At 36.5% G+C, this 16,664-nt stretch overlaps 1 protein-coding gene across 12 annotated transcripts in view; it reads right to left on the reverse strand.

Annotated features, from left to right (window-relative positions):
- Positions 1–16,664, reverse strand: part of CCDC88A (coiled-coil domain containing 88A) — an 80,142-nt gene that overhangs the window by 26,391 nt on the left and 37,087 nt on the right. For all 12 annotated transcript variants that reach the window (XM_080408038.1, XM_080408040.1, XM_080408035.1 and 9 more), the window contains 7 exons: positions 16,326–16,484; positions 12,387–12,533; positions 11,263–11,407; positions 10,358–10,542; positions 8,078–8,215; positions 4,484–5,554; positions 3,807–3,934 (listed from right to left, as the gene is read on the reverse strand). In XM_080408038.1, coding sequence (XP_080264164.1) covers positions 3,807–3,934; positions 4,484–5,554; positions 8,078–8,215; positions 10,358–10,542; positions 11,263–11,407; positions 12,387–12,533; positions 16,326–16,484 — 1,973 coding nt within the window. The remainder of the gene's footprint in view (positions 1–3,806; positions 3,935–4,483; positions 5,555–8,077; positions 8,216–10,357; positions 10,543–11,262; positions 11,408–12,386; positions 12,534–16,325; positions 16,485–16,664) is intronic.

The following is a 16,664-nucleotide window of genomic DNA, read 5'->3' on the forward strand; positions in this document are numbered from 1 at the left end:
CATCACACACACAAAAAAAATATCTGTATTTCAAAAAATTGAGGTATTTAAATTCTAAAGTGTTCTGAAACATTTCAGCATACATTTAGAATACATTCAGAAATGCTTGAATGCTGACTCTATTCAAAGCATGAAGATACCTCAGTACTAGTATCAAGCCCTATGTTTAAAAACAGACATAAAATGGTAGTCAAAAACATTTCTGAATCCTTCTTTCTTTTAATTAGATACACAAAAAGCCACGTTCAGCCACACCAGTAGGGTGCTGGTTTTATTTGGATCGTTAGTGTGTGTGTGATGACAGTACTCTTCCTTCTGGCTCAACTCCAGTGAATCCAGCGGGGACCCAAACCAAATTAGAATGCAAAATATTTGGAGAGCGAGATTTTCCATTTCCATTTCCTGCCAGCTCACAAACAGGAGGACGAGGGAAGGAGACGGAACACAGTACTTTGCAGGTGCATACTCATTTGATGTATGAATGTACAAATTGCTCACTCTGCCCAGCTGCTTGATATTTTAAGACTGTTAACACTCCTGATGTGCAAAGCTTCCACTATTTGCCATATTTACAACACTGTAGGGCACCTAAAAACCCCAAACCACATATCTGGGAAAGAAGTGGTCAGATTTAGAATATATTGGTTTAGAACAGCATCTCATTTTAAGAAAATACTGAAAACCCACACTAATTAATCACTTTTAAGCACTAAGTCACTGTACGTGTACTCAGAATCTGGAAAACATCCCACATCTCTTCACAGTGGGATAAAATAAAAAAACCCAGACCACTAATATCCCCCTTTTTAATCTCAACTGCTGAAGAATCTATCAGTTTACTCAATGGAACAGATTGCAAGAGACTCCTGAATGGACAACAGCATTAGATCTAGTCAGGAACTGGAGCAGAAGACCAATGGTAAGCGAATTCAGAAGTAGAAAGCTGTCCAGCAGCATCATGTAGTAGGATGAGAAATCCTAGATTTTAAGGTATGACAAGTAATTCACAGGGACTTAAGAAGCAGTAGGCAGTCTATGACTAGGAGAACAGATAGCATTTCATCTTCTTGAGCTAAAGCATGTATTCAGCTACAAATAAGATTTTTTTTTACTGAAAAGTTAACACAATTATACAGGAAACAAGAAAAAAGATTAATAGCAGAGATCCAATATCCAGTTTCCTTTTGAACACCTGAGAATGAAAGATGGTACAAATTTCCTAATACCATTGAGGTGTGGTAATTTCAGGTTCAGGGTCAAAATCCATTTGACTAAAGACAATAGCCATTTGAAAGGCAAAAGAAAACTGGTCTCTCCAATCAGGGAGAGAGAAATTGTGCATTTTTCATTTCCTTCATCAAAATGAGAGAGGCTGACCAAAAATACACTGAGAAGTAATTTTGGCTACAAGGACCCTAGCTTTCTACAGGCCTGAAGAAATAATTGCTAACGCCTCACCTACGTAATGATATAAGGAAAGCAACCCAGGTGCCTTTTGGATGAATGGAAAAGCTGAGAATAATGGAAAGGCAGGATAGTGGCAGAGCAAAATTTCAAATCAGCCAATGTTTCCACTTTGAAAACAAATATTGCCTATTCACAATTCTCCAGCTCTACATGAAGTTTGAGAAGAAGCTCAAACAGTAGCATAGCCCAAATTCCTTCACATCTAATACTATTTGGCCACAAGCCTGAGCTCAGAGGTAGGCTAATGTTCTGGGTAAGCTTCAAGATACAATGCTCACTGCGTACCTCCCCATGATCAGCCTGAATAGGCACATCATACTCAGCCTGATATCCAAGTATCTTCTAGCATCAAATATTCCATCTGCTTTTGTGGTGCTCTCACATAATCAGTGCTCGACAACCAAGTTTACCACAAACACCTTTCTAGACAGGCATTGTCTCCTGCTGCAAAGCAATCTGCAAAGAATTAAGCATGAGCTGTTCTTAGGGCAGTGCAGTTGAGCAGCACCAGGTTACAAGAGATCTAATGCCAGTAGCTAACATTTGCCAAGTGCAGGTCAACCAACATGTAATGCTCGAGCCGGCTCCTTGGTCTGGGCTCTTAATACATAATATATAGGTAGCAAAAAAATGAGCAGTGACTCCTTGAAAAAGGAATACTCGTTAGAAGAGAACTACGGGGATGTGGGGCAAATGAAAGGAACATTAACTTATTTGTTTAATTCCCAGACACAGCTAACCTGAAAGCAAAGGAAGAAATTAAACCAGTCATGATAGGTGCCATAAGTATGTTAAAAGTTCATTTACAGATTGTAATACAACGAAATCTGGATAAACCTCTCTATTCCACAGGGACACATAACTCCAAATCTTCTTCCAAATTAGATTTATAGATCCAATGTAACATCATTATGTAAAATGTGAAGGAATCACTAGTATTGTACGGCCCAAAATCATAATTCATATAATGTCACAAACCTACAAGAAGTTAACCTACAACATCTCATCTTCAGAAATATAAGCACTTGTAAAGGGTAAGTGCTCTTGTCTGGGAAACAGAAGTAGACTCGCAAATCCTCTCATATAGTATAATTTGCAAAAGCACCTTTACAGAACAATATTAACTCCCTTTGCAGAAGCACTCCAACCACTTGGAATCTGGAACATGATTCAGAAAACTGTTGCTCAGTCTAGACTTCTTCGTCTAAGCAGTTTAAGCTTCAACTCAGCTCAAGGATTAGTTCTTTGTACAGTATATTGACCTAAGGACAAACCAAATGCATACCATGCACTGTATGCTACATAGTAATGCTTAAATCAGAAGAGATCACACGAGTCAAAGTTCTGAGGACTTTTCTTGACAGAATTTCTCATCTGTGAGCTGAGAACAGTGGATGAAAGACACCACCAGAAAACAAGAGTTGGTAACAGATTCTCCCTACAGGATTCTGGCACCACCCCAGTAACAGAGCACTGGAAGCAAGAAAGGGAACTGAAGGAAAAAAAAAAAGTTATTTGGTTTTATTTTTATATATATATATAAGGCCCAAAAATCAATCTAAGTGTTCACAAAAATCGGTTGTTAATAACAGATCACGAAAGCAGCTTTGTTGGTTTTGTTTTTAAAGAGCACAACTGAATAGCATCGTGAAATAATGATTGGCTAGAAGCCCATACTAGTCTGCTTTTCTCCTGTCACAAATTTTCCCCAGATCCCTGCAGGATAAGACAGAACACAACATACAGTAGAGGAAACAGATGTCAGGATAGCAGCTGCTTTATAATGGCAGGTGTGGTAGAGTGATAGAGCCCTTATGAAGTTTCAGAGACACTCAAGAAGTATTGGATACTTCCCAGCTTGCGTAAATAGGAATGCAGTTTCCTTTTGGTAGGAAGAACTAGAAGGGAACAGTTGTAAGGAAAGAGCAAGACAGTTTTAAGGTAACCCATTTTGTGACAAAAGTGTAAAAACTATTTCTATCAGTCAAGCAGTCTAAAAGGAAAAATCCCCAAACTTCGGTCCTAGTATCTTTTACTGCTACTGTTCCAGCTGCTCATTAGAACAGAAAACACTTTCATTATACATTAACTGTATCTACTGACATACCTCAAGAAATTTCTTAGTAACAAAAACCAGCAACTCCCTTTCACAGCCAGCTGAATTTTTTACAAGCACATCAACTACCTTATTAATTTCAAAGAACAACAAGTTCCATTTTGGGTCTATTAGTGTGCCTTAAAAATCTAAGAGCATGCATAAAACCAGTCCATAAAACCATCTTCTCTTTATGAATAAAAAAGACCCTCACTTCTATGCTGCTGCAGGTGGGCATTCTTACCTGTCATCACTGCTCTGCTCATCATGCAAGAGACGCTCCTTGTTTAAGCCTATTTTTTCAAGTTCATGGGCAAGTTTTTCTAGATCATTGTTCATTTGTTGAGTCTTTAATTTTTCATTCACCAAGTCCTTATGCAGAAAAAATTACAGTCAGTATTATCACATAAATCAATAATGTAGCTTTAATCCTAGAAGTGCTGAGGCAAGAGTCTTTTATCGCTACATGACTGGAATAACTCTGCTTTCCTTCCAACTGTTAGCTTTCAAGCTATATTAGACATTATATTGCAACTGTTAACGTGAATTCACTCCCTCCCTTCCTGTAGAACTCGCCTTTCAAATTGAGTCTTGAACATTACGGTGAAGGGGAGGTGTTTCAGTCAGAACAAATACTAACATGAAGAACCTGAACAACGTTCATTTAACAAAGGCTCCATGGCTGCCTGTACGCAACCTTACAGAACGAGGTATAATATGGTTATATTATTCCATTGTTTTATTATGATTATATACATTTTGATTATCTAAAGCTTTCCCTACTGTAGCCATTAAAGATGTTAATAGTACACAGATTAAAGCATAAAAAATACAAAAGACAACCTTTTTTCAAAAATACAGATATAATTTCTCTACATTACAAACAGATTATGACTGGAATGGTAACTAATTTCTGCTTACCTCTCGTAAAGTGACAAGGGTTTTCTTATCAATGGTAGCTCTTTTCACGAGTTCTTTATTTTCTTTTTCTAGTTCTTTCAGGCGAACACATGACTCTTTATATACAACTATTTCTTTAAATAGAGATTTATTTTCCCTTTCCAGATTACTAATTTTTACATTGTTTTCTTCTAAGGTACTATCTTTAATTTCTGCTTGTTGTCGAAGTCTCTTATTTTCTTTCTCTAGCTGTTTCTTATCTTTTTCCAGTTGAGAAGTCTCTTGTTCTAACAATTTATTCTCCTTTTCTAATTGTTCTAGGCGCTTACTAGAGATTTTCAACTCTTCCAAGTTCTTTTGCAGAGTCTGATTTTCAGACTCTAAATCTTGTAATTCACTTTCTAATTGCTGAATCTTCTTATTGCTGTTTTCAAGGGCTTTCTGTAGCCTTTGGTTTTCTGTATCCAGGCCTTGGTAGCTGACTTCCAAGCGTTCAGTTTTCTTAAATGAGGCTTTCATGAGTTCAAGGCTTTTTTTAAGCTGCTCCTTTTCACTCTCCAGTTCCTTATTTTCTAGTTGTAACTGTGCCACTTTAATGCTTGTACACTTCAAGGATTCAATTGTTCTTCTTAATTCTAAATTTTCCTCATCCAGTTGCGAATTCTCCTTTTCTAATGATTCTAATTGAAAAGTGAGATTTTTTAGGCTATCCAAAGTTTTTTTCAGTTTTCTGTTTTCCATTTCCAGGTCTGAGTTTTCTTGTTCTAAGGCCTCGATCTTCTCGCAAGTAATTTTTAAGTTAGTAATTTTTTTCTGTAATAGTTCATTTTCCTTCTCCAGACGATGCAGCTCATTCTCAAGTTCTTCTGCTCTCTCCCCTTTCTCTTTATAGTGTTCCAGTTCTTTTCTGACTTGTTTTTTTTCAAATTCAATCTTATTTAACTTACTACTGGTCTCTTTAATGGACTCATGAAGGATTTTATTTTCTTTTTCAATTTCTTTCATTCTCGCTTCAGCACTGATTTGTGAGCGTTGTCTCAGAGAAGCTACAGTTTGATTCAAGTGTTCATTTTCTTGTTCTAAAAGCTTAATCTAATTTGGGTAGAAAATTTGTAAACTCTGGTGAACAACTTGCCAACAAGTAATTACTTCCATATATAAACTGAAAGTTACTAAGCTAGTAAGATTACATCATATTTCCCTTTTATTTTAAGTTTTTTAAAAAACAATTCTCTTGCTCTATTGGTATTTAAAGCATTACAAACATTGTGTATGTACACACATGGAAGTCTGACAACAAAAGAAGTCAAAGTGAATCTTCAAATATCTTCCTCTTGGATATTAGCAAATAAAATAAAAATAAAACTAACAAAGCACAACCCAAAAGAAAGCTGTATCTGTTTTTTAGCATAATTTCATTTTCATTTGCATTTATCCAGACTTAGACTTTCTTTTTTTAAACTCTCTAATTTCCAGAGATGCGTGTCCACAAAGAATGAAAGTGTAGTCAAGTTCTAAACCAAACCTGAGATGCAGGGAGGTGTGGGATCCATAAAAGTGTCTTTATTTCACTTTGAAAAAACAGAGGTGATTGGTGGGCTATGAGGGCATCCTGATCAGTCAATAACATTTTGTGAAGGAACACATCAAAGTTACATTAGTTTTCTGAGTTAAAATGAACCCTTGGATATGCTGTTCCAACAGCTTCCAGAGGAAGTAAATCATATTATAACGGAATTGTTTTCTTAGCTAACATACTCCCATATCTACTTCAAGGATAAAGGCAGCATTTACAGCTTAATCTTAGTACATCTTGACTTTTACAGTTACTCCAAATAATTAGAAATTATTTGGGTATGTAACAACAGGCAACAAAATCCAGAAAACTGTTTAAATCAATATTTAGGAATACACTAATAGCATAAGGGATGTTTCAAAAATAAACTGTTTTGGAGAAAGCCAAAAAGTGTCAGTTGCAATGATAAACAGACTGAGAAAATTACAGACTGTTCTTTCATATTTAAGTCTGAATGTAACTATTAATTATAGCATCTGTGACTCCATTCCCAGCAATGACAAACTTCTGAAATGATTAACGAGAAACTAATCAACAGGTGTGTAAAACCACAACTTTATAACACTTCTTTACATAACCTTGTACTTTACTGAACATGTATAATTATTTTCCATGAATTCTGCTCCTATAAATGAAAAAATAATGATCAATGCCTCCATAGTTTCTGATTAAATCAAATGACCCCTGTATAGTCAACTCACACTAAGCTTCAGCACAGGATTTGTAAAAGCCACAAAAGATGCTGCTAACCCATCACAGCTCTTAAGAACATTATTTTTAAGCAGAAATAGTCCCACTGAAATGTCAGTCCTACTCCAACACATTTTAAAACAATATATGTATCTGTGATGGTTGCACTGGGACTTAGGACTTACTCCAGAAAGTTTTGGTCCTTTTTTCCTAGAGCATACTTCTAATACAATGTATAAATCTATTACTGTAACAATGAAACTTCTAAACAAGTCAAGCTGGCATATTTTCCATATTTTCTTTAAAAGTATCCTTAAATGAAAGTAAAGCTTCAGTGCTGAGGGTTTGGTGTTTTTTTTGTTTGTTTTTCGGGGTTTTTTTTGGGTTTTTTTTGGTTTTTTTTTTTACTTTTTCTCTCTTTTCTAAGTCTAGAATTTCATTTACTGATTAAATTTGGCCTTTAAAGTTTTCAGGACTTTGGAAATATAATATTCTGTATTGCAACATACAAAAGATAACTACAGTTCTAATTCTGAAAGACTTGATTACTAAATGGGGGATATTTCCAGAGTTTCCATAACTCTTGCTTTCTAGTGGCAGCCTTCCACAGGTCCCCTGAATTGCTCTGCAAAGATCTTTAGAAGGTGTCAGCACCCTTTAGATACGTCAGTGACATTCAGTACCCACCCCAATACAGTTCAAATCACTTACAAAGACCCAGATGCCTGTTTCTGGCAACCAAAAAAAAAAAAAAACCAAAATAAATTCTGCTAGCCACCCACAAGTCACAGCTAGAAAACATTCCACTATAGGGCAATATTATGAAACTGGACATGATGGTTCCTACCCCAGAAAAACAAGACTGAACGACACAGGAAGAACAGTTTCAGCAGTGGAGCAGCAGACCAGCTCTGCTATACTGGTCTCTGTCTGGTCCCTTCAAGGGACAGGCTGCTGCAATTCTCATTAATACTCCGACATTACTTCAAACACGGACCAGCTGTCTGGAACCTGTTTTCCTTCATTGAGCGGTGTCTGGCTTACCTCCAAAGTTCCCAATTTTCTATTTTGGCTGAGCTACACCCTTTAAGCAACTATAGCAAACGTACAGCCCAGGAAAGCCACAGAAGCCTTACAAAACACTAAAAAGTTCTAAAACTAACAGTGAAGCCTCAGCTAAAGATGAATCATGTGTCTCACTGGCTGCAGGTCTTAGACAAGCAATTGTGCTGCAGATGTGTCCTTTCAGCAAATCTGCTCCATTTACAACACTTTTGTGCCTGTAAAAAAAGTACAAAAGGAGAACAGTACAGTACAATGCAGCATTAAAACTTGATTTTGCTACTCACTTGTCGCTCTGAGTTTTCGCGAAGTGTTTCAAGTGTCTTTTCAAGCTGTGCTTTTTCTTTCATCAAATCTTTGCTCAAATTCTGACTGTTCTGAAGACTTTGTTTCTCTTGACTAATTTCATTCTCTAGCTCTTCAAGCTGGGGAAAAAGAAATACATTTTTTAAAATGTACTTAAAAATTACAATAGTATTACTCTTAGCTAGGTTGAAGGTACCCCAATAGCAATGAATTTGTAAACGAAGAAGGTTGAAGGAAAGAAGAAAATGGAATCTTCTGTTCTATATCTGAAACAATTCATCTCTTCTTTACTTCTGCCAGAATTTTCTCCCTGGCTCAGAAGACTGTATCTATAATGTACTTTTGCATTAAAAAAAAGGGTCAGATTTTATTAGGCGCTGGGTATTTCCCAAGCATCTTTTTTTCCTCTTAAAGTTCCATTTTAGTGAGATTTTACACTGCTTCGCCAAGTCCCTTTTAACTTATAAGGACTGAATGTTGTTTGATCTTACTCAACTATTTCAAGAGATACTTATGACTATTCCTTGGGAATTAAATAAACAGGTTTGTTTTGTCAAATGGTTCCAATTCGCAATGTCACCAGACAGCAAAACTCTTTACAAGTGAAAAGAAGCAAGTGTGATTTTTCTGTCAGATGTAAGTTATAATTACTTAGAATATAAACCTTCCAGCAGATGGTTGCTTCTATGTCAAGTCCATTGTCCACACGCTACCCAGTCCTAGAGAAGTCCAGACATAACTCAGACTCCAGGCAGGGGGAATACTTTTAGAAATAAATTATCTTAGTTATATACATTTAATTGCTGCTAAGTAATACTGAGAAGTAAAATCACAAAGAGGTTGTAGAATGGAATTTGTTACTCCATGAAGCAATTTGTTGATCCAAAATATGCAAAAAGCATGGTATCAATCAGGCCAGAACCTGAATTCAATATTTCTCTTAGGATGAGAATGCTAGTGTTTGACCAGCCTTTTGTTTCCTTCTCCTTCCTTCTCCCAAATTCCAGTTTTCCCGGTCCCTTGCTTAGCAGACCTATGCATATTTTACAGGGATATTGGCACTTCAATAGGTTTTTGCAAAGGAGAAGTAACTGGCTCAATTGCCCTAGCAGCAATGCAGTCACCCTCCACTTGGGAACCAAATTTACCCATTGCCTGACCAACTGCCAACTGGGCACTGGAACTGTAGTTCCTGTGGTCACTTACCTTTTATTTATGAGGCTATTATTGGTTTGTTTTAAGAGAAAGCGTGTCCAAATACAAGTAGGCTATGAATACAGGATTGGTAACAGGCATTTTGTTCAGCTTCATGCTTTCTACTGAAGTGATCACTGTTCAAGTATCATTTTTAGGGGCAAGTGAGAAAAAGGACTTGTCACCAGACATCTAAGGTGGTAAGAACAGTATCAGACAACCACAAGGATCTACTGCTTCTTATACCTACTCCTTTCTTTCGTATCCTCCTAGTTGTCTTTCTGGTACTATACAGAAACTCAAAGCAGCACACAGGCTGCTGCAAAAACCATGATATTGTTGAGAAATCAGAAAAAGCATGGAAGTATGAAATACAGTAGGGATTTCTTTCATATATTTTTAACTATCTCTTGCCCACTCTAAGAACAGTCTAACACCTGAAACATCTGAAGCAAAAGCTATTTCAGAAACTTTAAGACATTTCACTTCACTGTAATTAGTCCCCGTTTTTCTCAAAGTTTTACTCTCTATAGATATCACTGAATAAACTATTTGATAATACGTAATTTGCAGAGTAAAATATTGTAGATAAATCTGCCAAACTCCTCTCATTCATTCATTTGCTCATCAATTCCTTGGCCCGTGTTCTTTCTCAGTTACAAATGAGGACACATAACAGAGTTTTTCTGCTTAGACTTACCAGTCAATCTCCACCTATGTACACACACCTTCCCCGATTACAAAAAATAGTGTTCTCAAGTATCATAAAAGTTTCATTACTCATTTATATCCCTAATATGTTAATATTTTTCCCCCCTCCTGGTGTAAGACCTTTCTGAATATAACGATCGTATTCTTACATCAATAAAAAAGCATCACTAAAAAAGAAAAAAAAAATCTCAGAGGTTGTTTTCTTTTTTACCATAACCTTACAGACACTGTAACACCATTTAGACCCCAGTAATACTTTTTCCAAAATAACAGGAATTCGTAAAATTATCCTTTAGAAAGAAAGTGGCTAGCAACATTATGCAACTCAGACAATTCAGACATACACTGATGATTACCTTTTTGCTAAGTCTTTGGTTTTCTTTTTCCATCTTCAGAATCCTCGAACTACTGCCTTCTACAGAACCCACTGCACTTTGCAATTCTTCCACTGTCTTCAGCAAACTTTGGTTTTCCATTTCCAGCTTCAGCAGTCTGCTTGATGTCAGTTCATTTACTTCATGGCCAAGTGATTTCTGTGGCACTGTATGAGAAAAACACCATAAAGAAAAAAAGGTTACCTATTACCCGGTCTTCTTGGACTTTGCATTTTTAGACTTCGGGGATATAGAAGCCTTTGATGGTCCTCCAATGCTTTCTTGGTGAATAGAGCTAGTTAGGATTAATTACCCATCCTCCTTACCTAACAGGTAAGGCTGCAGATGCATAAAAGGAAACCTTCTACTCATCCTAATGTTCCTAATCACAGCGGAGATTTGTTTCCAGAAACTGAGGATGTATTTCTGAATTTCCACAAATCCTTTGTATGGGATCCCATGTATGACCAAGCATGCTATATTGGAAGAATCAAAACTTTTGCCACAGCTATCTCTGCAAACTATTACTCTGAGATGCTTTAACAAAACTTTCTTAACTTTGAGAACAGTAAAGCAAGTCTGAATGGCAACACAGTATAACTACAAGGTATTTATGGGGTTTGTATCTCTGTTTAACTGAACAAGAAGCACAAGAACAGGGACATTTCATGTAGGCTGTATCTCCAAGGATACATGGGAATGAGCAAAAAAAAGACCAAACAAAACCAAACCACAAGAAAACACCACACACCCCCCAAACTGTCACCTTCCTCCAGAGAACAAGACTCTCTACTTTAGAAATAAGGACCTCTAATTTCCTAATGCTGTCCAGCCTCTGAGCTTTCAATTTTTCTATTTTATCTGTTTGCAAGTATTACTCTGTTTACCTTCAGAAAGTTCAGTAGTCCTATTTATCTGTTCAAGTTCCCAGCCAAGATGCAATGATTCATCCATACTTTGTTTCTGAGCCATTTCTAGAGTCATATTTTCCTCCATGAGTTCCTCAATCTTCTTTCTGTCCATATCACGTTCCTTAAAAATTATTTCATATGTAACATTAAAAAAAAGTCTCAACATGCACAAATTATTTTAGTATCTAGTATGCCACAGAGGAATGCAAAGTGTATTTTCTGATTTGCTAATACACAGTAGGCAGGGAGGAACAGACAGAAGTATGGAGAACTTGCAAGTGTAACAACCAGTAAAGAAAAATACGCAGAGAAGAACCTCTTCTCATCTTTTCCAAAGTTCACTTCTCTCCAAGTACCAGGGAAGAAAGTATACATAAGCGCAGCTTGGTAGCACACAAAAAAACCCAAACTGACAGAGAAGCAAAATTTTACCTTCTCTAATCTATCCTAAGACTACTTTGATGCAAAAAAGCTGTAACAGGACTCAGTCTGTGATGAGAGCTTCTCACCTGGCTCTTTACGAACGCCTTCACCCACACACTAACAGGAATAAGTTGCAGCTGTAACTCTCAACATTTTGCAGAAAATGAAAGTAAACAGAAGATAATAATCTGCCGTCCCTTACAGAAAAAGCCCCCCAACCCACCTACCCCCGGCAAAATATGACTATATTTTAGAATACTTATTTTTGGAGAAAACCCAATTAAAAACAGAATTATTTTGCGAAGAACCTTCTGATAAATATGTCACCATATTGCCAGAATTTGAAATACAAATCGCCTCTTTTATCTACGTATTTAAGTGACAAAAGACTGCCTTCACATAAAAAACCCCCTTCATCTTATTGTTCTTACTAATGAGTCTTTGTATTTCTTATCACTGTAATTTAGCTACCCAATTAAACACTGTACTGCCTTTTAAGAAGGGTACCGCCTTTGCAGTTTTTCCTTCCCTAGGAAACTATCTGAAAAGCGTTAGTAAATCAAGAAATACCCTCTTCCTCTCCTCGCCACTATTTTGATTGGAAATTCTTTCATTAAAAAAAAAAAAATTAATTCAATGCACATCAGTTGTCTTTGTTATCCTCCATTTACACTTACCATCTCCATATCATGCAATTTAGCTTTTAATTGTAGATTCTCTTTTTCTAACTCATGTAATTTATCAGAACGGGCTCGGGTCCCCTCTAATTGATCTTCCAACATTGTCTTGGTTTCTAGCAACACCTGATTGTCTTCCTTCAATTCCTACAAGAATTAAGCAACCACAAAACCTCAACAAAAGCATTTCCTTATTCATACAAACTTTGATACACATAGTCATTAGTTTTAGAAATGTTGCTCTAATGCTAAAACACTCTTTTGGAAGCTGTAACAGACATTTCATAAAACCAAAATTACAGGAATTTCACATAACTGTAACTTACAAAACTGTTATGAAAAGAAAATTCTACATAAATTAAATAATCCCTAAACCATTAAGAATAAAGTATTTGTAATTACAATCAAACCATAAATATCTCTGTGATTTGAGATGTGATCTGGAAAGGCGTATTGCACATGCATGGATTACAGCTAAACAGAAGGCTGACATCAATAAAAATTAGAGGTGTCTGGCTCAAACAAAAATAAGTACTTCACATACCATGTAACTGAACTGCGGAGCTTACTGTACATAACTGTGTAGATGAAAAGGCTTACATGTTTTGAGAAGTCATATAATTCATGCAAGAGAAGGCCAGAAAGCTCCACATACCACCTCTTAGGATGTTAAGCATTGGAACAGGCTGCCCAGGTATGTGGTGGAGTCACCATCCCTGAAGGCATTTAAAACATGCCTAGCTGCAGTGCTTAGGGACATTGTTTAGTGAAGGACTTGGCAGTCCTGGGTTAACGGTTGGACCTGATGAGCTCAGAAGCCTTTTCTAACCTAAGTGATTATACAATTTTATGATTTTGCCGAGCAGAGACTGCTGGAGGCCAGGAGAGCACAACAGGAAAGTATCACCAGGTACTTGCCCTGTTCTTTTACTCTACTCTAGGCATCTGCTATTGACCACTGTCAAAGACTGGAGATGGATGTAGGCGCTCCTCTTCAGTCCATAATTTGTTTTACTATCAGACGGAACTCCCTCATCTTTGGTTTGCAGGAAATTGAGAACAAAACTGAAGAAAATAATTTTCTACAGGCCATAATTAGGTTTACAGGCTGCTGGGCAAACTTACTTAAGCCCAAAGTAAGGGCATGATGTTGAAAATATAACTGCATTCTCAAACTACAACCAGTTGTATTCAGAAGTCCTAAATAGCTTTAGTTTATGTACATGGAGGGTTTTTTTAATGGCATCTGATGAAAATAATAATGTGTAAAATCATACAATTAACAATTTTAGTCATTATATAAATACAAAACTTTTCCAACTTCACTATGCAGTCAGCTGCAAGATCTGAAAAAAGATCAGTGAATACAACATAAATCTTTATCCTTCAAACTCCTCCCTACACAAATATTAAGTTAACTTATAATTATTTTTAAGAAGCAAAGCCAACTAATTAACATCTGTCTCTATTTGAGCATGCTTGAAAAATCAGACAGTTTACAAGCTATGAAACATGTAAACAAATTTCAGGTTTCTTACTGGTTTAAACATTCTATGAAAATGAAATTTCCACTGCGCAGTCTTTTAGACTAACTTCTTCCTTTGCCAATTTTTTTAACCATATGCTTTCAGTCTCTCTTAGAACAGTAGTAGATACACACATAAAGTCATTCACATAAAGATGATTTTCAAACAGCTCACGTAAGGTTTTCTTGTACGCAGTCAGGCTGATAACAGTGTTCGCCACTCACAGTACCTGATTTTCCAACAGAGCCAAGTATGCTACCCTAGCACATCATATATAGTTAACAGCCAAATACTCTGAGGAAATTTGAGACCATAAATCACAGCACTGGACCTCTATTGCTGAGCTCAAATTCTACACCAGTATCTTGTTTAAACTATGTCAAACACTTAGAAAAGATCCAGAGTTGGAAAGTGATTACCAGCCTTTGTTTTTAAGTGGCATGCGAAGGCAGCTTTGGAGCGTCCTCAAGAATGGATGTTTCAATGACAGCTGGTAAGGTCCATATTTAGTGTATCTTGAGAAAGTTTCTTCCAATTTCATCAGACTATTTCACATTACACAGTAAGATGATAAAATTATTTCCACGAGCAAGGCTAAGAACAAGTCATCTTAAAAAAAATAATTCTTGGGAACCATGACTTAAGTTTCAAAAATGCCTGAAGTATTTTTAACAATGTTTTTAATCTGCACCATGCACCTTATCTCTCACCACAGTCTATTAACTTTTTTACACTGCACTTTGCTTAGAAAAACTACCAATCTCATTTTGCATTAAAAAAATAGTAACTCCCATGTCAGTTGATACGCTTTATTTCTGACTAAAAGTATTGTTGCAAGTTTTTGATGAAGGAGCTGCAACAGAACATTAAAAAAATCTGGGTTTTGCCTTGCAGTTTTTCCCCTCTCATCACAGTAGCTTCTATCACAGCAGGAGCTATTTTATGCTGTAACATATGAAGTATACATTTGTTAAAACATTTCAACTTGTAAACATTCAAAGTAAGAAGTCTCTTTCCAAAGGATGCCATATCAGTGGTAATGAGCATTATTAAGTTTTTCAGATGCGGTAACTAGAATGTTTGGGATACTGCATCATGTCCAGGTAGCAGTTCACTGGGAAGAAAATCTATGGAGGTTCACAGATCACAATGTTGAGATGTTGCTTAGGAGTTACTATATTAGAAGTTGTATAGAAAAGTTACTTCTCTACTGTATTCAGAACTGATAAAGCGATAATTAGAGTATGAGACCCAGTCTTAGGGACTCCATTTTAAGATATGAATTAAGACAGAACCCAGAGAACAGAAAAAACACCTTGTAAGGCACACCGTTGTGGGGCTGCAGAGGATGAGGAGCTAAAAGAGAGGACACATAACACAACACAGTCTTCAGAGAAGAAAAAAGCTGCTACAAAAGGCTGCCGACACTTTGGTGTTAAAGCACCAATTAATGCCAAGCATTCATTTGAAGTGGTATGGGTATATAAAAAATAGGACTGAATGAGCTCCCAAGACCCCATTCAGGCCTGTGAATCCAAGAAGCCACATTAAATGAAAAGTCAGGTAAAAATACTCTGTGTCATAGTTTAGCCTAAGATCTTGTTTTCACTTTTTGGTCATTTTTACACTAAAAAGCGAGTTCATACCAGTATCTCAACAACTGCATCTACGCAACATAGCATTTTTAACAAGCATTCATTTGGAGTTGTCCCTGCTTTTCTAGGGGTACGTGGGTGGGGTTTTTTTAATGACCACCTTGACAATTTCTTTAAACTTTCAGTAGTTTTGACTCCCATATGTAACTGTTTCTTTCACAAATTCTGCCACCTTGGCATTTGCCCAACAATTTTGCCATTTACAGACAGAATGACGGCCTATTAAAATCCTGCATGCTGATTTGTTTCCCGAACTTCTAATTCATGTCAGAACTGTGTCTCATGCCTGGTGTCAACGCATCTTTTTTCAGTGCATTTTATCCATGGAATGCAGTCATGCTAAACTCATTTATGTGTATAGCCAGCATTTCCTCAACACTTTACTTAGAAAATTATCTTCTCTTAGGAGATCAAAAAGAGGAGAAAGGTTATTACATTTATAACACGTTTTTAACTAATTCCTCCTTGGGTTTCTCAATACCTAGTATAATATCCTAAACAGAGGCTCCTACTGATCTTGCTAGCTTACAGCTACGGTGAATACCACTGACTTCAAATGAAGCTGCATGCCACTACACACAGGGACTCTTACCCTAAAAACTGTAATTTATCACAAAAAAATGACTATCATATATCCTAGAGCAAGAAGCTGTAACACTGTTTTCACGCCCCAATGCTTAAGTCATCAAAGCAACTTTGAAAAAGCCACAGCAAACAAAAAATGATGGTTATTTGCTATTTTTTTCCCCTGAATATACCTCCACTCTAGCTTTGTAGAATTCAATATCATGCAGCCTCTCTTTATACCGGCTGACTTCACTTTCAAGCTTGTCGACTCGAATTGCCTTCTCACGAAGGGCATCTAATTCATCTCTATAGACTCTGGCAGATCGGGCATCTGAGAGTAAATTCATATTCTAGAAAATATGAAAATACAGCAATTAAAGGCAAGAATAATGGACAGTACATGCTGAAGGATAACATAGCTGCTTCAGTATTTAAATCAGGGTAATGCAGAGGAATTAATTCTGAGAAAGGTAAAAAAAAATAAAACAAATTTTTTAGAGGCTCAGTCCAGATAACATATTTCCAAGAAA

The sequence above is a fragment of the Falco punctatus genome, assembly GCF_963210335.1.
Source record: "Falco punctatus genome assembly, chromosome: 12".
Taxonomy (NCBI): Eukaryota; Metazoa; Chordata; class Aves; order Falconiformes; family Falconidae; genus Falco; species Falco punctatus.